Source organism: Coenobita brevimanus, chromosome 83 (assembly GCF_032717465.1).
Source record: "Coenobita brevimanus isolate Jiangsu-jjx chromosome 83, ASM3271746v2, whole genome shotgun sequence".
In the NCBI taxonomy this organism is placed as follows: domain Eukaryota; kingdom Metazoa; phylum Arthropoda; class Malacostraca; order Decapoda; family Coenobitidae; genus Coenobita; species Coenobita brevimanus.
In genome coordinates, this window is record NC_137036.1 from 10,202,222 (window position 1) to 10,226,617 (window position 24,396).

The 24,396-nt window shown below is 43.1% G+C and overlaps 1 protein-coding gene across 1 annotated transcript in view; it reads right to left on the reverse strand.

Moving 5' to 3' along the window:
* Positions 1–590: 590 nt before the first annotated feature.
* Positions 591–24,396, reverse strand: part of LOC145409911 (uncharacterized) — a 298,181-nt gene continuing 274,375 nt past the window's right edge. Inside the window, exons 2-3 of the mRNA XM_080280177.1 lie at positions 1,124–1,304; positions 591–649 (exon numbers count right to left, since the gene is read on the reverse strand). Coding sequence (XP_080136303.1) covers positions 591–649; positions 1,124–1,304 — 240 coding nt within the window. The remainder of the gene's footprint in view (positions 650–1,123; positions 1,305–24,396) is intronic.

Genomic DNA, 24,396 nt, shown 5'->3' on the forward strand with positions numbered 1-24,396 from the left:
CATGAAGCTTGTGGTCAGTATTGGTGATGTGAGCGGTCGGAGCGGGTGGTGGCAGTGAGTGTGTCTTCGGTGTTCTCCTGGCCCTGCACACCCAACTTGCCCCATCACACCTCTGCTCCATCACCAGCACCACAACGGCCACTTGGAGACCAACCCCCAACAACACGAACATACCCTGGAAATGAGTAACACGACATACAATGCCGTAATCCTTTCCTGTATCAACTACTCACAGTATTCCATTAATATTAATAAACTAAATCCTACCTAGAGATGAAGTGACATGTTTAATGCAAATATAAATTGACAAGCAGGAGTTATATATAAATATTTAACACAAAGTCTCCTAAAACGTGGGGAAGTTAAGAAGTAAAATCTAACAAACTTGTGGTTTTCCAGGCCATCCAAGAAGTCCGTGGCAGGACCTACCCTCAGGTTGCTGAGTGAGAAGGCAGAAGTGACGGTGATGATCCTGGGTGAGTTCTTGCAGGTGCTGGAGATGGGATGTGCAAACTTCGCCCAGTTATCATAAAGGCTATATTCCACCAGTGTATGAAGCTCTATCGAGGAAAATGAAACTGTTTTAAGTATTATGTTCGACACACCAGTAAGTATATGCCATGATCATAATTCCCCGTGTCCTTTTGGACTGTCATGAAAATATGAAGTACTTTTACTTTCACATGTGTAAGAGCAAACACACATGACCACTATTTTCCTTAATGTTTAGTTACTGACAAACTGTTCTGTACTTACAACTGACTTAACCTTGGCATAAAGGGGCTGTTCTTCTGAGCCAGCATGCCTAGACGAATGGTGAGGGAGCTGCTCCGGGACAAGTAAAAATCATAGGTACTGTACCTCTCAAAATATTTACTGATGATACAGTTGCAGTACTATTATACTGTTAATTAGAATAAGAGACACTTTCTTGCAAAGAATTACAAAATGCCATTTATCAAATACCAGAGCAGTGATTGATACTTCTAATTAACCAAGCGAAATGAGCCCCTCCCCCCCTCTGACATAAGATTTAGTGTAGATATGCTACATTTTAGAGTACAGATTACTAGAATGGTATGACCAAAAATAATTCCAGTGAATATGACAACCACATTATAACTTGTGCTGGAAAAGCTCCTTGGCAGTATGTGATTATAGATGATGTCCATATCAAACACGACATGACTGCCACCCCGCACAGTGGTCTCCAGGCTTTGGGGCAATTCAGCAAACGATATGTCAGCCACTCGTTCTGTGCCCATCAGGTTCCCCAGCTCGCAGAGTGGACCCGACATGGCCGTCTGAAATACAGAAGGTTGTCAGTAATCTTCAACTGAACTGAAAGCTTTCGATTACATAATGTGGTGAAAATTAGGAAAAATAATTGATTCCATTGCACATGGTAGTTGTGAAGCTTTACCAGATAATTTACTTGCATGGCATACCTTGAAGATAACTGGTGATTGGGATTGTGAAGTCAATTGGCAGTTCAGAACAGGACACACCTTCACTGTTTTCTCTACAAGTATTGAGGGGCAATGACATTTGTCAGAATCTCATTGATTGCCTCACGTGTGATTAGACACTGTTTCATATAGTACTAGTTTGGCTGTACATAACTTGGGTAGCATTTGTTGACAACCTAAAAATTCTTTGGCACTAAACAAATAATGGTACAATAATCCTTCCACTTACCATACCCCGCTAGACCGGATATAGGATTTAATGAACACTTTAAGGTCTCTGGAAGAACACTCGTACGTACCGGATACCGTCATTCGGTAATCGGGAAAAAACACAGACCTTACAGACAACTTATGCCTACCATATCAAACCTCACTGGCTCTCTTGCCCGCGGTGACTCAGAATGCAGTTATCAATGTTGAAGGCGATTTTTCCCACCTGGTTGGGCGAATCATGAAGTGCTATGACAGTCGTGGTCATAAATAATCACCTCTCCTCCGGTACCCCATGCCTCAGGCTGGCTCCTTTATGCACTGCAAGTCACAGTGGATTAAGAGGAGCTAGAGGGAAGGGTCAGAGAGAGAAGGGAAAGTCTGTGGGGGGACGAGCGATGATGCGGGGGTGGGGTAAGGGAGGGGAAGGAGTGTAGGTAGGGGAGGGAAAATGAAATGGAAAGTGGTGGTCACATTAATTGTCTATTTTCTTTCATTCAGGGTATGACATAAAGGAGATAATATTTGGTAGATAATGCTATGCTGCATTACGCCTTGCACAGTGGCGTCAGACAACAAACTTTAGATAGGTGGTGATATCAAGGGCTGGCTTGTGAGAGGAATGTACTGACGTGACAGATCAAACATTAGTACGGAACCATCGAGACTGTATGGGCCCGGATTATCAACGCCTGGGAGCTGAAGAACTAGAGGACACGAGCCCACCTCCTCCAGCACACCAAAGACGGGTGGAAGCTGTTCAGACGAAACCAGCAACCCATCAACATCGTCTCCGTGAAGACTACAAGAGATTATTGAGGCAGGAGGCAACTGGACTGCTTACTAAGTCTTTCCTGGTTGCTTTGGCTTGACCAATGTCGGGAAACATTGACATAGATATATTTCGGGAATTTGGGTAGGATTTTGTTTCATTTTCTCTCCTTCTAACATTCAGTGGGAGATAACGTTATTATATAATCCTATGTGCACAGCGATAATATTTATTTACCTTTTATAAACAATTATTATAATTAACCTTTTCATGTAGAGATGCCATAAAATAATTAACATGATCGTGACTGTATAGAGGGAGTGTTTACCGAGATGATCATTTACTCTGGACACAGCCATGTCACAGGTTGCATATGATATTTAGTTCCAAAAATTTATTACATGTAGGTGTATAAGACGTTTCTTAGACAAACATTACGGAAGTCAAAGCCATCCAGATTCTATTCTGTGTCCCGTCAAAATACACAGATAAACACAAATATCTAGCTCCGCACTAATGTTTGATCTGTCACGTCAGTATATTCCTCTCAGGAGCCAGCCCTTGACATCACCACCTATCTAAAGCTTAACTGACGCCGCTATGCAAGGTGTAATGCACCATTATCTACCGATTATTATCTCCTTTATATCATGCCATGAATGAAAGAAAATTGACAAATAATGTGACTACCACTTTGCATTTCATTCTCCCTTCCCAACGTACCCTCCCTCCCCTCTCTCACTCCACCCCAACACCACCACTCGTCGCCCCACCCACTTTCCCTTCTATCTCTTCCCCCTTCCTCTCACCCCCTCTTACTCCAGCCTGAGGCACGGGGTACCGGAAGATAGGTGATAATTTGTGACCATGACTGTTAAGTATAGTTTTCATTTTTAGTACTTGAATAAGCTATTTCACTCCTTTATTTCCATTATTGCTTGAAATCCCTCTTCAGGGGAGGCCTATCAGACTTTGCAGATTATCATTTTATCAGACTGGGCTTCCCCCCCAACTGTTCCAGTATAAAGAGGGTTTGCTGTACATGATCTCCAATTACATCACAAAAACAATTGCTTACTTTAAGATAGTGGATGATCAAAGCGCTCTGAACCAGAATTATTCCAACATTAGTGTTATCAAGAAGGTCATCAAGTCTCTGATAGGGTTCATCGATGTATCTGACTGCCAGGAGGGTCATGAGGTTGTCAACGTAGCTCTGTGTCAGGAACAATATCATCAACATCCACACCCCCAGCATCACACGATCCCACCACCACCGACTTTTAGATCTCTTTATAGCTGTCATGACAAAAGAGAATTTAGTAACATAGAATAGAGATCCCTATTGCATTTTATGGCCTGCCATATTTAATAATGACTTAGCCTTTTTGCTGTAAGAGTGTAAAGCACTTAATAAAATTTTTCTTTATTAAACTGAGTGGGGATTATAAACCAAAAGGAAAAAATCGTTTTTTTCCATGCCTAGAAGAAATAATCTACTCGAATGTTACAAGTGCACTAACATAAATCAACCATGTACAATCCTTACATTAAATATCATCAATTAACTTTGCACTCTATTTATCAATCAGACCACTGATAGCTTGAAAAGGCTAAACCAGTTACCTTCTTGCAGGAGAATGCACACACAGTTAAAGGTGTTGGCAGCTACGCTGCCTGGTTCTTGTGTATGTGCAAGAAAACTGAAAGGCAGGAGCAGCATCACTGAGGACAAAGTCAAAAAACCAAGTTGCCCAAAGTTGCCCAAACCACCGGTGCAAGAGGTGCTAAGAAACCCCACGAGTCCAGGTTCAGATGACCATGAGCAGGTAGAACATAGTACCCACCCATGAACACATAAGCAGATTATTCCATCCACTGGTATCTGGTAAGATCAAGGAAAAATTGTCCAGGAGTGAACTCCATTGCCTGAAATGTTTTGTCAAGGTAATAAAAATCAAAACAGAATAGAATACATGCCTGACTATACCCTCAAGAAATCTTATCTTTAACAACCCATTACGCTTTTTGTGCGACTTTACATTACAAACGCCATATCCTGCACATGATGATAATACTTATACAGAGATCAAATAACAGATAAACAGTTTTTAGCATACAAAGTTGTATACAGCAGAAGTAGGTAAAACGTGTAATCTTTTGTATGTCACGGTTAGCAAGTGTTTTGCTTGCAAATAGACTTACTGCTTTTAAGCTAAGAATGGGAAAAGTAATAAACCAAACGTCAGCTACAATGGTCAAGAAGATTTCAAACAGCAAAGACATATGTATGAATGAGTGTGGCAGTTGCTTCCCTGATACAACCCAAGGTGAGAACCCTGAGCAACAGCCTTCTCTTTTAAACAACTAGGAGACTATTGACAGGAAGCACCTTGATTCACTCACAGTTGCTCCACAGCCTCATCAGAGTTGCCAAACAATATTCAAACTATATGAAATTCCTGGGCACAACAGTACAGTATGTCACTCATAGTGCTCGCCACTAACAGACAACTTCATATAATATCAATACACGATATAGAGGGGTTAAGGGCGATAAATATAGTGGAGTCAGGTTCCCGAAGTCGCCTGCCTTAATCTTCATAATGCTCTCTTAAGTATTCACTGACTTCTCTAAAAAAAAAAAAAATAAACAAATAAAGAGATTGTTCACAAAGTGTTGGTTCCACACACGAGGAACATATTTTATGCAAGTGTGTAATACTGAATGAATCAATGAATAATTTGTAAATTGTTTTATGAATTACCCTAGCAGGGTGTAACTGGCAGAAACTGGCATGACTGGCTGGGTGTTCCGATTCTAAAATAATGGACAGAGAAGTTCTTTGAAGAAGCAATAGACAGAAGACTGACTTATCATTGGAATCTGATCCTTCTTCTACCAGATGGTTTTATTCAATTTAAGAAAGACTAGACAATAAATATAAGTAACTGAATAGATGTAGTAACACCTCACATGTGATGAGTCCCAGCATGCCTGTCCAGACCGCATCACTCTTCTGCAGGCCCCAGTTTCTGTCAGGGGCTCTCAAGTATGTGTACCTGCTAGACACTTTTGGAAGCACTTATGACAAAATATTTGAGTTACCATTAGGCCTTCGTTTCTTAAAACGAACTATGGTTCATACCGTAAATTGCTTTGAAGATTATCAGAACACCTTCTTTGCGAAACTAATGAACTTTACACCTTAATGTCTTATTGTATGTTATTTATGTGAACTAAGTCCATATAAAATAAATATAACACAAGAATTCTAAACTGTGATTTGCAACATAATTCAATAAGGAACAAGTGCTATGACGTCTTTTACTACATCCAAGAAAACTGCTGTGCTTTCTCAGGCAGAGGAACTCCTTAAGAGTGAAATGGCTGGGAAGCATGCCGGCACGTGACTGGCTACAGCATAGCTGGGTCTTTCGGGTGTGGGCAGTCAGGCAAGTTAGCTGCCTACTGCGACTGCAACACAATGGCGAGGTGTTCTGGAAGTTAGCCAAAGAAACCTTGATGGACTCTGAAAGAACAATAATGGCCCCCAGTCCCGTGCAGCCCTTAAATGGGCAGGGGGTGCTAAGAATCTCACGGTTGCCTCAATTACAATCTAATTCCTTTGTCAATGCAAAAAATACAATTAAAATTGGTAACTGGAATGTGAGAACGCTAAATCATGACGGTAAAATCGATGAGTTAGTGAAGGTTTTTCAAAATTACGGACTTGATATTTGTGCTCTGACAGAAACTAGATTAACTGGAGTCGATAAGTTGGATTTGGAGGATGGTATACGTTTATTGATATCTGGTCGACAGGACGGAATGCATTATCAGGGAGTAGGATTGTTGCTGGGTTGTAAGGCAAATAAGGCTTTATGTGAGTGGGATCCTATAGATGAGCGATTGTTATACGCACGGTTTAAATCAAATCATGGCAACATCAGTCTGTTTGTGTGTTATGCACCTACTAATGATGCACTCGATGAAAGGAAAGACACATTTTATGAAAAGTTGCAAGAAGGAGTAGGAAGGGTACCTAGACATGATGTTTTGATCTGCGTTGGAGACTTTAATGCAGTAATGGGCTGTTCAAATGAGGGATTTGAGGCATGTATGGGTAAGATGGGAGTTGGTAGTAGGATGAGTGAAAACGGAGTGAGGTTTGGAAGCTTCTGTCTAGCAAATGACTTAGTCATCGGGGGCACACTCTTTCAGCATTGCAATATACACAAGACAACTTGGGTGTCGCCGTGTGGAAAATATAAAAATCAGATTGATCACATCGCTATCAGTAGGAGGCATAGAAGTTCTCTGCTAGATGTTCATGTTAAACGGGGAGCGGATATTGGTAGTGACCATCAACTCAGCATTGCAAAAATAAGGTTTAAACTAAAAAATCAGAAGAAGGAAAAATCTGGTGTTGGTAGATACGATATTGTTAAGCTTAGAAGGGAAGGAGAAGAAAAGGAGGAATTCAGATTAGAATGCAGAAATAGGTTTTTGGTGTTGGAAACGTTGGAAGAGGGGGAGAGAAGTGTAGATGAGATGTGGGAGGATGTGAACAAAGTTTTGCATGAGACTGCTGAATGTACGATTGGAAGGAGACATAGATTCAGGAGAAAGAAATGGATATCGGAGGAAACGTGGGATATGATAAAAAAGAGAGGTGAGGCTAAATTGAGGAGTGAGATGCAATGCGTTGATGAACGAGAGATTGAATTAGCAAGAGCTGCGTACTGGAGTTTGAATTCAGAAGTAAGAAGGTTAGCTAGGAGAGATAAAAGAAGATGTGTGGATGAAAAGGTTGCAGAGACTGAAATCTTAATAAACAAAAATGATGGACAGAGTCAAAGAATAGCATATGAATCGATTAGAGAACTGAGTGGTAATGCAGGTAAACGCAAGGAAATACCAGTTAGAGACAGGGAAGGAAATTTATTGACCAAAGATGGAGATATTAAAAACAGATGGAAAGAGCATTTTGAGACAGTTCTTAATAGACCAATACCACCAGAAGAGGATATACCGTCTGCTCAGGAAGATTTAAATATAGAAACAGGAGAGTTGAGGCTTGCAGAAGTGGAGAAAGCAGTAAAACAGTTAAAGAATAATAAGGCACCAGGGGAGGATGGTTTATTTCCGGAAATGTTTAAAGTGGAGGGGGATAGATTAATAATGATCTTGACCAAGCTATTCAATAAGATATGGGTGACGGGGTTACTACCGTCAGTTTGGAAGAATGGTGTAATTGTTAAAGTTCCGAAGAAGGGAGACTTGAGTGAATGTGGTAATTGGAGGGGAATCTCTTTGTCACCGATAGCTTTGAAAGTTTTCAGTAGAGTGTTGTTAAATAGGTTGGAGCCGGTGGTTGAGGGTATTCTGAGGGATGAACAGGCTGGTTTTAGAAAGGGACGTGGTTGCAATGATCAGATCTTTATAGTTAGGCATTTGATGCAGCAAGTTAATGAAATGAGAGTACCGTTAAGTCTTTGTTTTGTTGATTTTGAAAAGGCTTTTGATAGTGTTTCGAGAGAGACTATGGGGAAGATCATGAGACATTATGGAATACCAGAGGAGTTTGTGAGGGTCATTATGAACATGCATGAGGACACATTTTGTAAAGTGATGGTTGATGGTTGTCTGAGTGATTCGTTTGAAGTCAAGTCCGGAGTAATTCAAGGTGGTGTTCTATCGCCTTTACTATTTATATTGGTCATTGATTACATTATGAAACGCGTTGGAACAGAAACCGGTGCAGGTATACTTTGGGGAGAGAACAGGAAACTTTTGGATTTAGATTATGCAGATGATATAGTTTTGATTTGTGATGGCCCAGAAGAGATGCAGAGAGTGTTGGACTGTTTGGTGAGTGAAGGTCGCAAGGTGGGTTTGGTTATTAATTGTGGAAAAACTGAAATAATCAATATGAATATGGAAAATGCGCAGGAATGTGTAATTGGAGGTATGGTTGTAAAGCAAGTTGATAGGTTTAAATATTTAGGTACTTATTTAGCCAAGGATGGTTCTTTGAACTTTGAATTCGAGGAAAGGTTAAAGAAGGCTAATCAGGCAATGGGAATGCTTAAAAATATTTGGAATAATAACAATTTCTCTGTGCATACAAAAATCAAACTTTATAAGGTAATGGTTAGGAGTATCTTAATTTATGGACACGAGTCTTGGTACAGCACAGTGACTATGGAAAATAAATTCTTGGTGTTTGAAAATAAGGCACTTAGAAGAATATTAGGAGTTAAATGGTGGGAAAGGATACCAAATAGTAGAATTAGAGAAATAACGGGAGTGCAGCCGATCGATGAATATGTTAGATTCTCACGATGGAAGTGGCTAGGACATGTGTATAGGAGACAGGGAATAGTACGAGGTACACCAGGGTGGGTGGCACTTGGTAGGAGAGGTAGAGGAAGGCCAAAAGAGACGTGGGTGAGGACAATGAGACGGGAAGCTGGAGATGAGTGTTGGGGAGATCTTGAGGAGTTAGCACAAGATAGGATGTGGTGGTGTGAGTTCATCGAGGCCCTATGCATCCCCGAGGGTGCCACAGGAAATGATTGATTGATTGATATAAGAATGTGTGCAACCACTAGTTCACGTGAAGTTCACAGCCGTGGACAGTATTTCCATGATGTACCCTGCTATACCGAAAAAGTAAGCCACATGCTGCCAAGTTTCGTTGGGTCATCTACCATGACCACCGACTGCAGAGGGAACTCCTCTCCTGCCACCACCACATGGGGTCGGTGGGGGGAGGGGGGAAATGTGCCTAAAGGCATCCTCCATTCATAAAATATTTATAACAACTGGATTAAAAAAAAAGTGGATTAAATGTTTGTGGGAAGCAACTCCCCGGAAGTAAATTCCAGAGAGCAGTAGTTCCGGGGATAAATGAATTTTGATAAGCAGAGGTTCTGCATTGCGGGGTAGAGAGTGTGAGTTCGTGGGCGCTCCCGGCTGCCCAGGTATTTCAGGAGAAAATGTGAAAGGGCGGCACAATTGAAGCAAGTTCGTCTGAGCACTTATGGTAAAAATCCCTGCTGAGGGGGGTCACCTTGATGCAGTGGTGGGACTTGAAGCGTGGTTGGCCATGCCACCTACTCAGGAGGCATGCCCACCTTTGTAGGGTTTGGTATTTGTCAACCACATGGACAAAGGACCCCCTACATCACTGGTGGAGGAGGCCTGCTGGTGATGTTAGTCCCTGACCATCTGCCATCTAGGGCGGGATTGTTGCCTCCCCCCGTTTGCTGTGTGTGGAGTCCCGTAATGCTGGGAGACGGGAGTCCTGGGGATTGAGTGATGCTGCATGATGTGCCCTGCAGCTAGCAGTACACCTCTTTGGTCCCTGATTCTGGTTAGACAGGTGGCCTGGTTGTGCCCGACCAGGTCAATCGGCTGGTCATGTGTTGGCTAGGGTCAAGTGGGCACTGGGGGATCTGGTGGCTCCTATCATCCTGGAGTCACCCTCGCCCAGGTCCCCCAGTGGTTACCCACGTATACTCTCTTTGCTACCTGTGGGGTTGCCAGTGGTGTCATCCCTGGCATGAGACCTCCCCTTGTTGGGCTTCATGGTGGGTGGAGGGGTGGGGGAATGAAGTTTTTTGTACATGCATATGGCTGCCACTAAACAAACTTTCATTGATGACTCAAGTTCTCTCCATGGAAACTCCCTTATTGCCACCTTAGAGCCTTACCAGGCAACTGGTGAACGTCCTCCTTTGCCCCAGCGTTCAACTGGGCCTGGGAGGCAGTCACGTCGGGTAAGTACAGCTCTGGGGCTAAGCACAGAAGATCCGGTGCCTGCATCATATGCAAATTATCTGGTGATGAAATCCACCGTAGGAGGGTCAGTCCTAGATATTGATATCTTCGAATTACACCTTGCCATTGTCTCATCTCTTGGAAGAGAGCCCAACATCTCATCCCAGGGGGATGGAAGTATTCTAATTGAGGTGTCCTTCCCGGAAGAGAGCTCTCACCTAATGACTCTGAGCTCTGTAGCTGGCTCTGCTGTTACCTGTGTTCCTCAACGAACATTTAACCAAACTAAGGGAGTCATTTTCTCTCGGAACATCCTCTGATACTCAAAGGAGCGACTGTTGGAAGAGCTGCGGTCGTTTGGTATAGTGAAGGTTGAGTGCCTTCAGAAAAAGATAGATGGGATTCTGACCCCAACTGCAACATTGTTCTTGACGTTCCACAAATTGGCATTGCCTAGATCTGTGAAACTAGCACGGTTATCGATTCCCGTGAAGCCGTATGTGCCAACCCCAAAGCGCTGCTTCCACTGCTGGGGGTATGGATATGTTAGCCATTTTTGCCGCCATGCACAGGCTGGCCTCCCTAGAGTTTCTATCTCTTGTGGCAGACCAAGTCATACCAGTGACTGTCCAGGACCCCTTAAATGCTATCACTGTGGGGGCCCTCATGCTGTATCTTCTAAAAGTTGTTCTCGCTACTGTTTTAAAAAAGGAGATTTTGTCAGTTCGAACTCTTGAGAAGGTTTCATTTCATGAGGCTAAGAAGAGAGCCCAGACTCGCTTCTTCCAGCCTGGTGTTACCTATGCTTCTGTCCTTTCTGGAAAGCCAGTGCACTGCCCTATATCTCAAAGAAGGCCTCGACCCAGCCCAGTGCCCACTTCATCATCTAGTGCTTTGCAGGATGCTGTCCCCGCCGTTCATACTGTTTGTGACAATGAACCTTGCCCACTCCCTACTCAAACTGTTTCCACCCCCACTCCCATGGCTGACAGCTTGAACACTTTTGTGGTGGTGGCAGATGTCCACATTGACCGGACTCCTTCTCCTGTCCTACCCAGTATGCCAAGGCTCTACCTGTACCTGGCAAACGTCACCGTAATTCGTCAGAGTCCTCTGAGCATGAAGACCAGCCACCTAGGGTCTCTGTTGTTGACCCTTCTCTCGACACCTCTCCTCTTCCCTCTGCCCAGCAGGCTGAGAGATCTAGCCAGGTGACATTCGAAACTGCAGGTTCACCTCCGGTCCCATCCCCACATGAGGATGTTGTTGGACAGCTTGTTGGTTTTTCAAATCTGAAGCATGGGATGGCCTCCTCAAAAGATTCAAGTCCAGTGGACTCTACTTTCACCTCCGGGGCGTCTGGTGGGAGCATTGGCCATCCTACATCTCCAAAGGTGGCCTCCAAGCCGCCTTCCAAACAAACTGGTCTGTCCACTCCAAGAAAGAATTTTGTAAAACTTACTTCCTCATCCTCACGTTTGCCATAGGGAGTTAGACAGAGGGTGCGGGTTTATGGTGCTGGACAGGCTCCTCCAAAGGGCCTTCATAAGCATCAATCCAAATCCGCTGGGGGGGGGGGTAAGGTTGTCTCACCCCTCATCCTGATTCTTCCTTCACTACGGTTACTAAGGCATTCTCGGCCAGTATATTACAGTGGAATTGTCGAGGGCTCTGTGGTAATTGGGAGGAGCTGCGAACCCTCCTGACTTGTTCCCCTATGTGTGTGTGTCTCCAGGCAACTCTTGTAGGGTTTGCCACTCCCCATGCACCACCTGGGTACAAAACTTTTTACTCTGAGCCAACCCAGGGTCCTGTTGAGGGTAGTGCTGTTTTGGTGAGAGCTGACATCCCTCATTGGCCAGTCCACCTCCAGTCTGATCTCCAGTGTATTGTTGTGTGGTTGTATGTCCGCCGCTGGTACACAGTTTGTTCCATTTATTTACCGCCCAACACAGCAGTCAGTAGGGTGGGGGACTTTAATGGTCACCACCCTTTGTGGGGTGACTGTCTCGTTAACCAACGTGGAAGTTTGTTGGCGTCCTTATTGGAGGATGAGGATCTTGCCCTGTTCAATATTGGGGTGTTTACACATTATCACCCCCAAATGGGTTCATTTGCTGCAATTGACCTCGCAATCTGCTCTCCTGATTGTCTCCTGGACTTTACTTGGGAGGTTATTGAGGATCTCCATGGAAGTGATCACTTTCCCATGCTCCTTCCTGTAGCAGTATCTAGTCCCTGCTCTCGTCTACCGAGGTGGAGAGTGTATAAGGGAGATTGCTCTCTTTTCTCTTCTTTGATTTCTGTTAATGCCCCAGTTGACGACTTTCCGTATATTGATGAGGCTGTTTCTTTCTTTACCTCCGTTCTGCGTTCTGCTGGCCTTCATGCTGTTCCTAAAACCTCTGGCATGTATCACTATCGATCTGTCCCATGGTGGGATAAGGATTGCAATGTAGCTGTACGTGCTAAGAAGTTAGCTTTCTCCCGTTATTGTAGATGCAGGACAGAGCATAACCTTGTTGAGTTCAGAAGGGCACGGGCTAAGGCTCGTTGGATACTGAAACAAGCTAGGCGAGACCCTCAGAAGGCTTATGTGTCATCTGTAAACTCAAAGACTCCAGTGTCTCAGGTGTGGAAGAGGGTGCGAAAGATTTCAAGCAAATTCATTCAAGGCAGGTCCTCCGTGCTGATGTCTAATGGTGAGCCAGTTGGTGACCCTCCAGCTGTGGCTGATATTTTTGCATCTGCCTTTGCGGCAGTCAGTCAGAGAGATACTAGCTCACCAATATTCGGCAGACAATGGGAGATACAGGAGGCAAGGGTATTGGACTTCCGTTCAGGGAATATGGAGTCCTACAACCTCCCTTTCTCTTATCGTTAACTCCAATCTGCCCTTTCCCTTTGTCATGACACCTCACCATGATATTCTCTATGCAGCGCTTCGGCACCTGAATGATGATGCACTGTCTTTCTTCTGAGCCTATTTATTAGAATCTGGAAGGAATCTTCTCTTCCCTCCTCTTGGCATGAGTCTATTGTCTTGCCATTCCACAAGCTGGGGGAGACAGGTTACAGTCCCCTGGCGTATCGGCCAATTGCCTTAACATCTTGCATGTGTAAATTATTTGAGAAAATGGTCAACATGCTCGTAATGTATTTCCTAGAAAGGAAAGAATGTCTCTCGCCATGTTATTCTGGTTTTCGAAAATGTCGCTCAACAACACATGCACTAGTCCATCTTGAGGCAGCAGCATGTGATGCTTTTGCAAGGCAGCAGCATCTGGTGTGCATTTTCTTTGATCTAGAAAAGGCATATGATACTACATGGCAGTTTGGTATCTCCCAACAACTCCATTCTTTTGGTTTACGTGGCAGGCTACCCCTATTTATATTAAACTTTCTGCATGACCGTTCATTCAGGATTAGGGTTGGTGCCACCCTGTCTCCTTCATACCCTCAGGAGGAAGGGGTGCCTCAAGAAGGTGTCCTCAGTGTGACCCTTTTTGCTATAGCATTGGACGGTATTGCGTCCTCTCTTCCAGGCGAGGTGTCGGCCTCACTGTATGTCGATGGTTCAGCCCTGTGGTATGCTGCTTCCCGAATGTCCGTGGCTGAACGTTGCATGCAGCTCGCTTTAGATGGGGTCTCTCCTCTCCTCATTACTGTGTCCCATCTGAAGATTTATGTACAGCCGCTGTAGAGGCTGTCCATTTCTGCTGGCAGAAGAGGTGGAATGCAGCTGGGGTGAATAAATTCTGCAGCATCCGTCGGAACCTAGGCGATGGAGGGTATGTGGGATTGTCTCGACAGTGGGAAGCAGCTTTGGCCCGTCCCCACATTGGTCACAATAGGCTGACTCACGGTTTCTTAATGGGGAGGGCGCCCCCTCCCTATTGTGATGACTGTCTGGTTCCTTTGACTATGCGGCATCTTCTTGTGGAATGCCCCAGTCTTGGGGACCTTCATCATCGGTACCTTTCCAGGTTCCGAGCCAGCAACAGATCATAACTTCTCTCCTCAGAACTTGGTGAAGAGGCTTGTGCTGTGGGAGGAGGCACCTTCTCCTTTGTGTTGAGCTCTGGCCTTCTTTACAAGCTGTAGGGCTTTACGATATTTTAGTCTGTGTTTTAATGAAAATGTTCTCATTTAACTTCAATCTTTCCACTACGTTTTAGTTTTGGTTGTTTCTTTTGTTCTGGTGGTTTGTTTTATGCACAGTTTTCCCTTTGTTTTTGATGGTTTTTAAATATTTTGGCTTTCAATATTTGTTCGGTGGCATATGACCTCTGCTTTGCGCCGCCATGCCACATTTTCATTCATTCATTCATACGGTAAAAATATCAGTAAAGTAATGCTAATGAAGCAACATCTCTACGTACTGATAATGGAGGAAGGTCCTGCGTAATGGCAGGGTTATTGATTAATCTAATGGCCTTACAGTATTTTGAATTTTGTCTAACTGTCTCAGTGCAACCGCTCCACATCCACTCCACAGTGGAGAAAAGTATTCGATCTGAGAACGCACATGACTCTCGTGTATTGTGGCCAACTGGTCGTCATTGAAGAATTCACGAACTCTCTACAGAAGTCCCAATTTTTTAGAAACATTTAGCTGTACAGCTTAGGCTGGTGTTTAGTGTGACACCGAGAATATCAACTGTAGTGGATATGGGAATACTGACATCATTTATAATTATATTGGAGTCTGAGGGAATCTTTCTGTTGGAGAAATTAATGTATTTTGTTTTCTGAGCATTAAATATAACCACATTTGTTTGTCCCCGTTGATTAATTTCAGAAAAGTCCTGGTTCAGCGAAATTTCTTTGTTTATTTGGGAATTTATATCAGATTGTGTAAAGGAGGTACTAAATGTGAAAGAACTATGTAGTGTCGAGTCATCAGCATAAGAGTGTATTGGGCTGTGACTGACAGATAAGAGGTCATTTATATGAACGAAAAAGAGGGTTGGGGCCAAAACTGACCCCTGAGGTACGCCAGCATTTATGGAATGAAATTGGGAATAAATTCCATCTACAATGACCCATATTTTTCTATTACGAAGATGCAAAGAAATTAGAGGAACCAGTGATGGAATAAATGGGGCATCCCTTCCTAAAACTACGCACCAGCTAATCAAACTGGTACAGTGAAAAGGTCAGTGACATTTCATCTTGTGTTCTAGCATTCAAATTATGTAAGATATATTATAGGTGTGTAGAGAATATATAGGCACTATATAGGCATTAGTATAGATCTCATAAACACAAGGTACAGGTAGTAGTGTCTGCTGGAGACATACACAGTTTCTCACTAGGAATGTTATTTCACATAATGTATATCCACAGCCTTGTTGTCCCAGACCATCAAGAATCCTTAACCATATGATGTATCTCAAACTTCCTGATAGTCCAGACGACCAAGAATTTCATGACGTATTCAAACACGTGGAGTAACCAGCCCTAGTCAGTTAGTCCACGTGGGTGGAAATCTACCAGACATTACAACACACCCACACATCCTCTCCTAGCTGTATATAATGTCACAGAGATTCCCTACAGATCAGAGAAAGGGGAGAGAAGGGCTAGGGAGAAGGTCCGACACTAGGGTCACGCTCCACTACACTGTAACTCACTATTATAACTGTGTGCAATAAACTTCGTAACCCAAGAGTGCTGTAACTCACCTCGTTGACACTATGTCTCACTGCTTTATTCTGGTTGAGCTTAACGATCCATAATCGGCTGCCCTATCTCCCTACAAGTACCAAAGACCACGCTGACGAGACTGATGGCAAGCAGTAATAACGAACCAACTATGATAAAGTACGGCACTCGAGATGGGTGAACAACGGTAAACTACGATAAACTACGCCTTACGAGTTTATACAACCGCTACAACGGTAAACTATGATATCTACCTCACTACGTTCACTGAGAGTGGTGGCGAGCTGTAAACGAAGCCGATTTACGTTTCAATCAAAGCAATTTGCGACTCCTCTACAAGCAACAAGCAACAATTAAAGAAACAAACAAGACTCACTCCTATCCACCTCAACCACAACTCCACGATCTACGAGAATCAGTAGCAGTGATGGACTATGTCTATCAACAACTCTACAAGCCTTCAAGTTAATTTCAACAAGTAAGGAAAATCAAACACTATGTTACGGGGTTTTGTGAATATACAATATTAAAGAATAATATTCAATAATACTTGAGAACAGGACAAAGAATTGACTTGTGAAAATCAAGCAATGATTACTTTACCGGCTTACTTCGCCGATTCTCTAAGGACGAGAATTTATAAACTTTCTCAACAGTACACAGCAGAGACTAATTACTCACACGTGTTGTTTATTGGTACTGTTAGCCTCTGGAGAAAGTGACTCCACCCCTGACAATCAATATCTAATGCTATTAATGATAAACAGGTTCTTGCTGGTGCATTAACTCCTGGTTGCACAACAGATTTTAAGCTTAATACAAAAGGACTGGCCTAAGTACCAGTTATGAATAATGCAAAGCGTTTATGCAAACTAGGAGCTATATATGAAATAAGCTTAAAATGGAGAAATAAAACACGAGTTTATATTACATTAAGCTCAAGGAAAAGAACTGTTAATTTATTGATTACAATGAGTTAAATTTATGTTACATGTTTCAAAATGATTTCAAAATAAGAATACACTCACTCGCTCACTCAAAAGCTAAACTTTCAAGCCTAGGAAAAACGAAAAGAAATACTGGTCAGAGAGTGGGCTAAGCAGAATGGACTGGGCGTCGTTGCTGAGGAAGGACACTGCCACACACGCTGAACCTCTCGCCAATTCACGCTAGATGGGGATTCAGGAACTCACTGTACACACGCTGCTCCAAGCTGGGCCAACGAACCTAGTCCCATGGCACTCTAATCCTGACTAAATTCAAATTGTGAGAGGTGAGGGCGGGCCAGCCGCTAACTGGTAATGGCTAACAGAAGGAGAGTGAGTGAAACACGCCCACAATAAATCACTCAGTGAATGTGCTAATGTCGCACACAAGGATGATCACTTATGAAACAGTGAAAAATGTTCTGAAAGCACTCCCGATCGGGTGAATACGTGGCAGTTGACTGAGTGATACTTATGGGAATTCACTAGAATTCGTGGTTTCCCACCAAAGTTCAATGTCACGAGTTTATTTAGATATAGAATTGCGACAACTCGTGACATTATGCCCCATCAAAATAATTTTTTTTTTCTCAGGAAAAAAAAAAATTCAATTTACATACATATAAATCCTAACTCAGTCACACAAGATTCACACTGTGGTGTGTGTGCTATCCTGCTACAGGAGAAAGTCACAGTCGCCAGTGAGCGAAAAAAAAACTCTTATTTACGTTAATAGAAGCAAGCTTGAGGAAATAACTCCATGACAATGGTGAAAAATCCTGTACTCAGGTCAAACTGAGCGAAAAGTTCGCTACATTTACATTAACAACTAACTGTTATGTAGCGTGATGTATGTAATACATGGTTTAGCTGTGACAGTTGTGGTGTAACTGTACCTACGTGTAAAATCATGTATTACGAATTTATAGTAAATAATGACGACGAGGCAGAAGAGAAGAGGCGGCAGCATGCGTCAGGGACGATCAGCTGAACTGCACGACGATGCTGCACCCGCCAGCTGCACCTGCAAAAGCAATCAAAGTGGAGCATCGGAAGTGTCATTTCTCTGTCTCTGCCTAGCAATCAGTACTTATGTTACAAAAAGTACACTATTTACATTATTAACCAGGAAACATGGTCTAGGCGTCTCTGCAGGACATCAAACGCTGACCCAGTTTACTGGTTAAACCCTAAACTTAAATTAGCAAAAAGACTGGGCATTTGTGCAGGACATCAAACACTGCAATTCGCTAAATTAACCAGGGAACGTGGTCATTAGCGAAAAAACTGGGCGTCTGTGCAGGACATCAAATGCTGCAATTCGCTAATGGAACCCAGTTTACTGGTTAAACTAACTCTACACTTACAATTAATTAGGAAGCTGAGAATCCCTATGCAATCTCGGGCAGGTCACATTTTAACACCCACGGCGGGTGTGAACACTCATGTGGATAATGTGTATTCTCCGGGAATCCTCTGAGAGGTCCACAGCTCAAGACGTTCCTCAAGGTAATTCATACACAGCCTTGGACTGTCTCTGTGGGGTTCTCGAACTTCCCTCTTAACTTACGGTACATATGTATGTACAGGCCCTGGACATACTGTGTCCTGTAGGGCTAATGGGCGAGACGTCAGGTCTGCACCCACTTCACCACTGCTCTGTCTCTCAACTGACACAGAGATTATGGGTGTGGTTTCAAACGGCACAGGAAGGACATGTCCCTGATTAGTGGTACATGGACACACATTGCAGGAACACACAAAACTATCTATCTCTTGTCCCATCCCTGGCCAGAAAAAGTCAGCACGGATATGGCCCTGGGTCTTCCTTTTGCCCATGTGACCTCTTGAGGCTGAACAATGACCCCATTCTAACACTGCTAGGCGGTAGTTAACGGGAACGACAAACTGCAGTCGAACCTCGCCCTGGGGTGTTCATGACTCATGGTACAGCCGTCCTTGTTTGCGAAGGAACTTAGCTTGACCTCCCCGTGAATACTTTATCACTCTTCCCTCTTGTTTCTTTCGCACGGCAGCAAGTGTCGGGTCAGAATGTTGTTCTTGAACAAAAACTTGGCTACACATCAGATCTTGCAGTGATTCAATGGTCACCGGGGTAACACAGTTTGGAGCCTCAGCCATAGCTCGTGTTACTGTAGCCGAAGTCTGAGTAGCATCATCTTCAGTGCAACTATCCTTGTCACCGGGAATATTGCCTATGATAAGGTCAAACAAAGGTTCTGGTATGACAACTGTGAGTGTCGTACCAGTGTAAAATGGAGATGCCACCTGGATGCGTCCCTCTGGGAACAATCTGACTGATCCATCAATAAGGTTAGCTTGGATCTGTCGACATGTATACTCCTCAGGCCGAACTAGACACTGCCTGACAGAGCTACCTGAGGAACCTTTGTCTCTCAGGACCTTCACAGGAATGTCTCCCACAAACCCTGGCTGAACAAGGAAGGCACTGTCACCTGTGGGAGGGCCTGTGGAGGAAGCAGCCAGCCACTGATTAGGCTGCTGAATAAATGATGCGGCAAACATGGTGCCCTGAGAATTAGATACTTGAGGGGTTGTACTCACTGTCGGGGGAGATGGAGCATTGACCTCCTGTGGCAGAGTGTTCACTGTTGCTGTGGGACTAGAGAACTGTGGGGGAGTACCCGTACTGGTAGGGACGTGACCACCGTGCTGCTGCAGAGGAATGAAGGTTGCGTTCGCCTCCTGCCTTCTATTCACTTGAGCTGGTGCTGAAAAGGACAGTCCTGACGGTCAGTTGCATGGCTGATACTGCTGCTGGTTAGGGTGCCTGTTGTACCCCTTCCACTCAGGTTTCTGGGTGTTTTGCCCCTGGTCCTTCCTCTGTGATTTTGGACCTTGGCCATTATTCTGAGAACGGCCTTGTTGCTGGGGTTCAGTCTGAGATGTTTTCCCAGATTTATCAGCTTTCCTGTTCCAGGTATGCTGCTTGCGAGTTTGATACCTGTATGCAGTGAAGAATGCATCAGTCTTCTCCACCATTTGGCTGGCATCCCTTACCTGGCAGATCTTAAGCTAAGCCATAAGTTCGGCAGGCCACGACTACTCTAGCTGCATGCACAGCATAAGGTCAATTATCCCCTCATGCGTGGAAGGAGTTTCATCTTTCTCCATCCATTCATCTAAGTAAGCAGTAAGCTGGTCAAGAAACTGAACGGCAGTCTCTTTTTCTTGTAAACGCGCCCTCATAAACTGACTCTTGGCGTCATCAGCTGTGAGACCGTATGCTTTGACTGTTATGAGTCCATATTATAATTACAAATCATAATAGATAGATAGATAAATAGATGGGTGGACGGAGCTCCAGGCAAGCCTGGGAAAGGGAAAGGATCTTGCAAGTTAATTGAGGAAATGTTGACAATACAGGAAGTAGCAAGTCAGGGGATGATATAAGTAGTGTGTCAGCGAGATAGCATACGAACAAAGCCTAGTGACCATACACACACAAACACACATGCTTACACACAGGTTTCTGGAACTTTCCAACCACAGTGTAACACACGTGACATGACCCCTGCTTCACCAGAATTTAGGAAGCAGAGCTCAGAAGGAGGCTAGCATTAGAACCGACAGGTAGTGGAGAGAGTGAACAAGAAGAGGGGCCCAACTAGACTTACTTATTATATTGTATCTGTAAGACATACCCTGCTCAACTTAGATTTTCTCTGAAAATAATAAATTTAGATCAACTCACTGTATTCATCTTCAATTCCTACTACAAGAATAGAGAGTGACATTTGGTGGCCAGCGAATCTACGGACATCATCTCCGAATCAAAAGCGAATTTCTACAAAAGCAGGCGAGACTCTACAAGATTAGCCTCAGTTCTAAAGTGAATTCATACAAAATACAGCCTACAATGCAATCAACCTACAAGTCTAGAAAACAACTCAATAATCTTCACATAACTTCAACCAGCAGGAAGAAGAATAAAGAACAAAGCAAGTAAAGAAAAAGAAAGACCAAAGCAACAAGCACACAAAACCCCAACACTCTCTCCCGCCTACCTCCATCGCTGACACAGAGGTCAAGACATGCAGCAAAACACCAGAGCCACATTTATAACGCGTCTTACTCACCTTTCTTCACCCAGGTTACGCATCACTACTCAGTTAACTCACCACAGCTACCAGTGTGGGAAGCTGACATCACCACGTGCTGAGATGACATCACAACGTGAGTTTGCTGACATAGGGCCACGCCAAGCAACGTGTGACTGACACCAGGCATTTCTCACCCACTACTCATTACTCCTAATTCACATAGCTCCTACTCATACTCATTTATTTCCACAGTATTGAGTTGGACATTCGACGTTCTATGCTGAGGTATGCCTGTGACAGCTGTTAACCACCACAAGCACCAGGCCATGGAATTTCCTGAGTAATATCGTCCATCAACACAGCACTAGAATTATCAAGAGATCTTCAATCAAACCTGCATTTTTCTTCCGAGATCGACAGTTGCATCGACACGCCTCTACGATCTGTATCAAGTGGGTGAAATTATACTTACTCATTTCATCTCAGTGCTAAAATTAGGTATATTCAACTCTTTTACTTATTTCTATATATACACTTATACACTCACTATCTATCATTTATTACAACTCATTTACTCATCTATTTAGTTAGGACATAAATAAAAAAAAGGCGTATTTCATAGCACCATATCTTAATGACAGGGATATTTTCGCCACAACCCACGTTAATACCAGATGAAAATCAATTAGCTCCAACAACAGATTCACAGTTAGGAGAACACCAAGGCAACACACCCATTGTACAAAGCTCAACACAAACTAAAGAACAAGAAACAAATACGTCAGTTCCAGATGATGAGTGGGAAACCCCCTCTGACGTAGCAAGTGAGGACTTTGTCGCTGACTTGCACACGTATGCCAATACACTTAACAGGGTTCACCGTTCCGGCCGAATATATTCCACCATTCCATCACACAGCGATAAACAAGTCCAAGTTAAATTAACAGAGCAAACAGTGAAAATGAATCACGAAACAAATACCACGGATCAAACATCCCCACCTCATGTTTATGTTTACCATGAAGATAAAACTGCCCCAAAATTCTCTGGCACAGAAAAAGATCGTATTGACGTCATTTCATTGGTTAGTCAGTGCGAACAAATGTTCATCAAGCGCCACATACTCGATGAACAAGAGAAAATTGCCATTTTTTCATCTTGCATAAGGCAGGAAAGATGTCCAGCAAGCAATTTGTTGAGATCAGACAAGCTCCTCAAGGCTAGGACATATGATTAATTTAAAACTGAATTTCTGAAGAAATTTTCTGGGGGTATGAACTTCTTGCCAGGTATAATTCCAGAATTATATAAGATTGTAGATCTTGTAGGGAGCACACTACAAACCATGTGCTCAGTGAAATAACTGCTGATGTCTCCACAATCAAAAGAACATTGTTAGTTACTTTGGAAAACTCAAATTGGATAACAGATGATGGAAAGATGTCCCCAGACCTCATCGTGGACATCATTGGTTATGTAGCTGCCTTGTGTAAATTAGCTGATAGGACCTTTAAGATCGCCAAGACGATCGCGTACACCCCAGGGATGTGCTTACAAGATTTAATGAACGAGGTAGAGATGCAGTGTAGTAAAGCAGGTATGGTCGACACATCCGCACATTCTAGTACAATGGGAGTACCTGAGACAGTATCAGCTGTGAAAACATCTACACCGAGCCCAAACAGAGAACAAAATCGATTGCGACCCGAAAGCAGGGAGAGAAACAACTAAACGTGACGAGGGTTCGATCACAAACACCAGGCTACAGGCAGTTTCATAAGTTTTCACGCAGCCCGAGCAGGTCTCGCCCCATAAACAACACTACATATGGGAAGTCACCTCATAGGTCACGGTCAAGAGATAGGTCCATTCTATGTCATTACTGTGCAAAACCAGGACACACAAGGTATGAATTCTTTATCAAAACAAAAGAGGATAGACAAAAGACACAAGGATTTGGTCCTTACTGTAGGCATCATAGATACCAAGGGCACTGGACCAGTGACTGCAAAACAGTAGAAAAAATTGTGTCTATGTTCAAATCAGGGGAAGACCAAGTCATGACAAAAAACGAACAAACGTAAAGAAAAGCAAGTCTAAAATTCACATAGGAGGCAAGTTGGGAGATGAGTGTATCTTGATACCAGCTGTATGTGAGGATCAAAACGTTTCCTTATTTTTAGACACAGGCTCTCCAGTGAACGTAATAACACAAGAAGAAATAAATAGAATTCTTAAAAATAAGAAGAAAGTAACTTTCCTGGAAGAAGCTGATTTAGATTTATATACGGTAGATGGAAAAAAAATTACAGTAAAAGGTATGATAAAGTTTAATATCAGTTTCACAGAGACTACAAGACCATTCTCTGCATTTTTCTATATCGCTGAAAACTTAGCAATTAAAGCTCATATGTTATTGGGCTTAAGATCCATGAGAGAAGAGAACATAACTATACTCCCACAAATGAATGGAATAGATTTTGACAATGAATTCATAGAGGAAATACCATCAGATCCCTCACCGTTTAGTAAAAGAGAACCAAAAAGAATTGGTAATATTAAAAGCTTAAACAAACATACACAAACAGATGAGTGTATAGATCCACTCCCACCACCATCCCCAGCCTCCAGAATTAGTGACCCAGATAAGAGTACTGATTTATCAGTTTTTCCAGCCCATCTCACCAATGATTTAGTTATACCACCTAATTCCTACATGAAAGTTACCATAAAGAGCAAATTACGGAATAATACTGTTCTTGTCTTAGAAGAATTATGTAAAGTAAAGGGATTGTCAGTAGAAAACGCATTATGTCAGATGAACGACGAAGGGCAAACTCAGATATTCATAATTAATCACAAGAATGGATAAGTTCAGTTGAAAAAAGGGACTTGCATAGTTAATATTGAAAAATGTCCCACCCCTGTGAAGGAAATAGTTATAGCTGGAGTGACAAGTGAGATAAAATCTACGGATAGAGAAAGCATAAAAGATAATTTAATTCACTCAGGTGAATTTGATGAAGAAAATGATTTGTTAACACTGCCGGAAACACACAGGGACACCGTAGCATTACCCGGAGAACAATTAGGGTGTACTAACCTGATTAATCACAAGAGTAATGTGCACCCAGAAACACCACCAATTTTCGTACCAGCCTACCGCATCCCACACTCCCAACGTACACTTGCAAATCAGTATGTCGATGAAATGTTAAAACTTGGAATTATTGAACCTTCAGTCTCCCCGTGGAATGCACCATTATTCTTTATGCCAAAATGAAATGGAGAAATGCGTGCGGTAGTAGATTCCCATAAACTAAACAATCACACAATCCAAGACCGATTTCCAATGCCATTGCTAAGCGACGTTCTACAGAATATTGGACCGGAGAATAATACTGTATATTCTCCACAA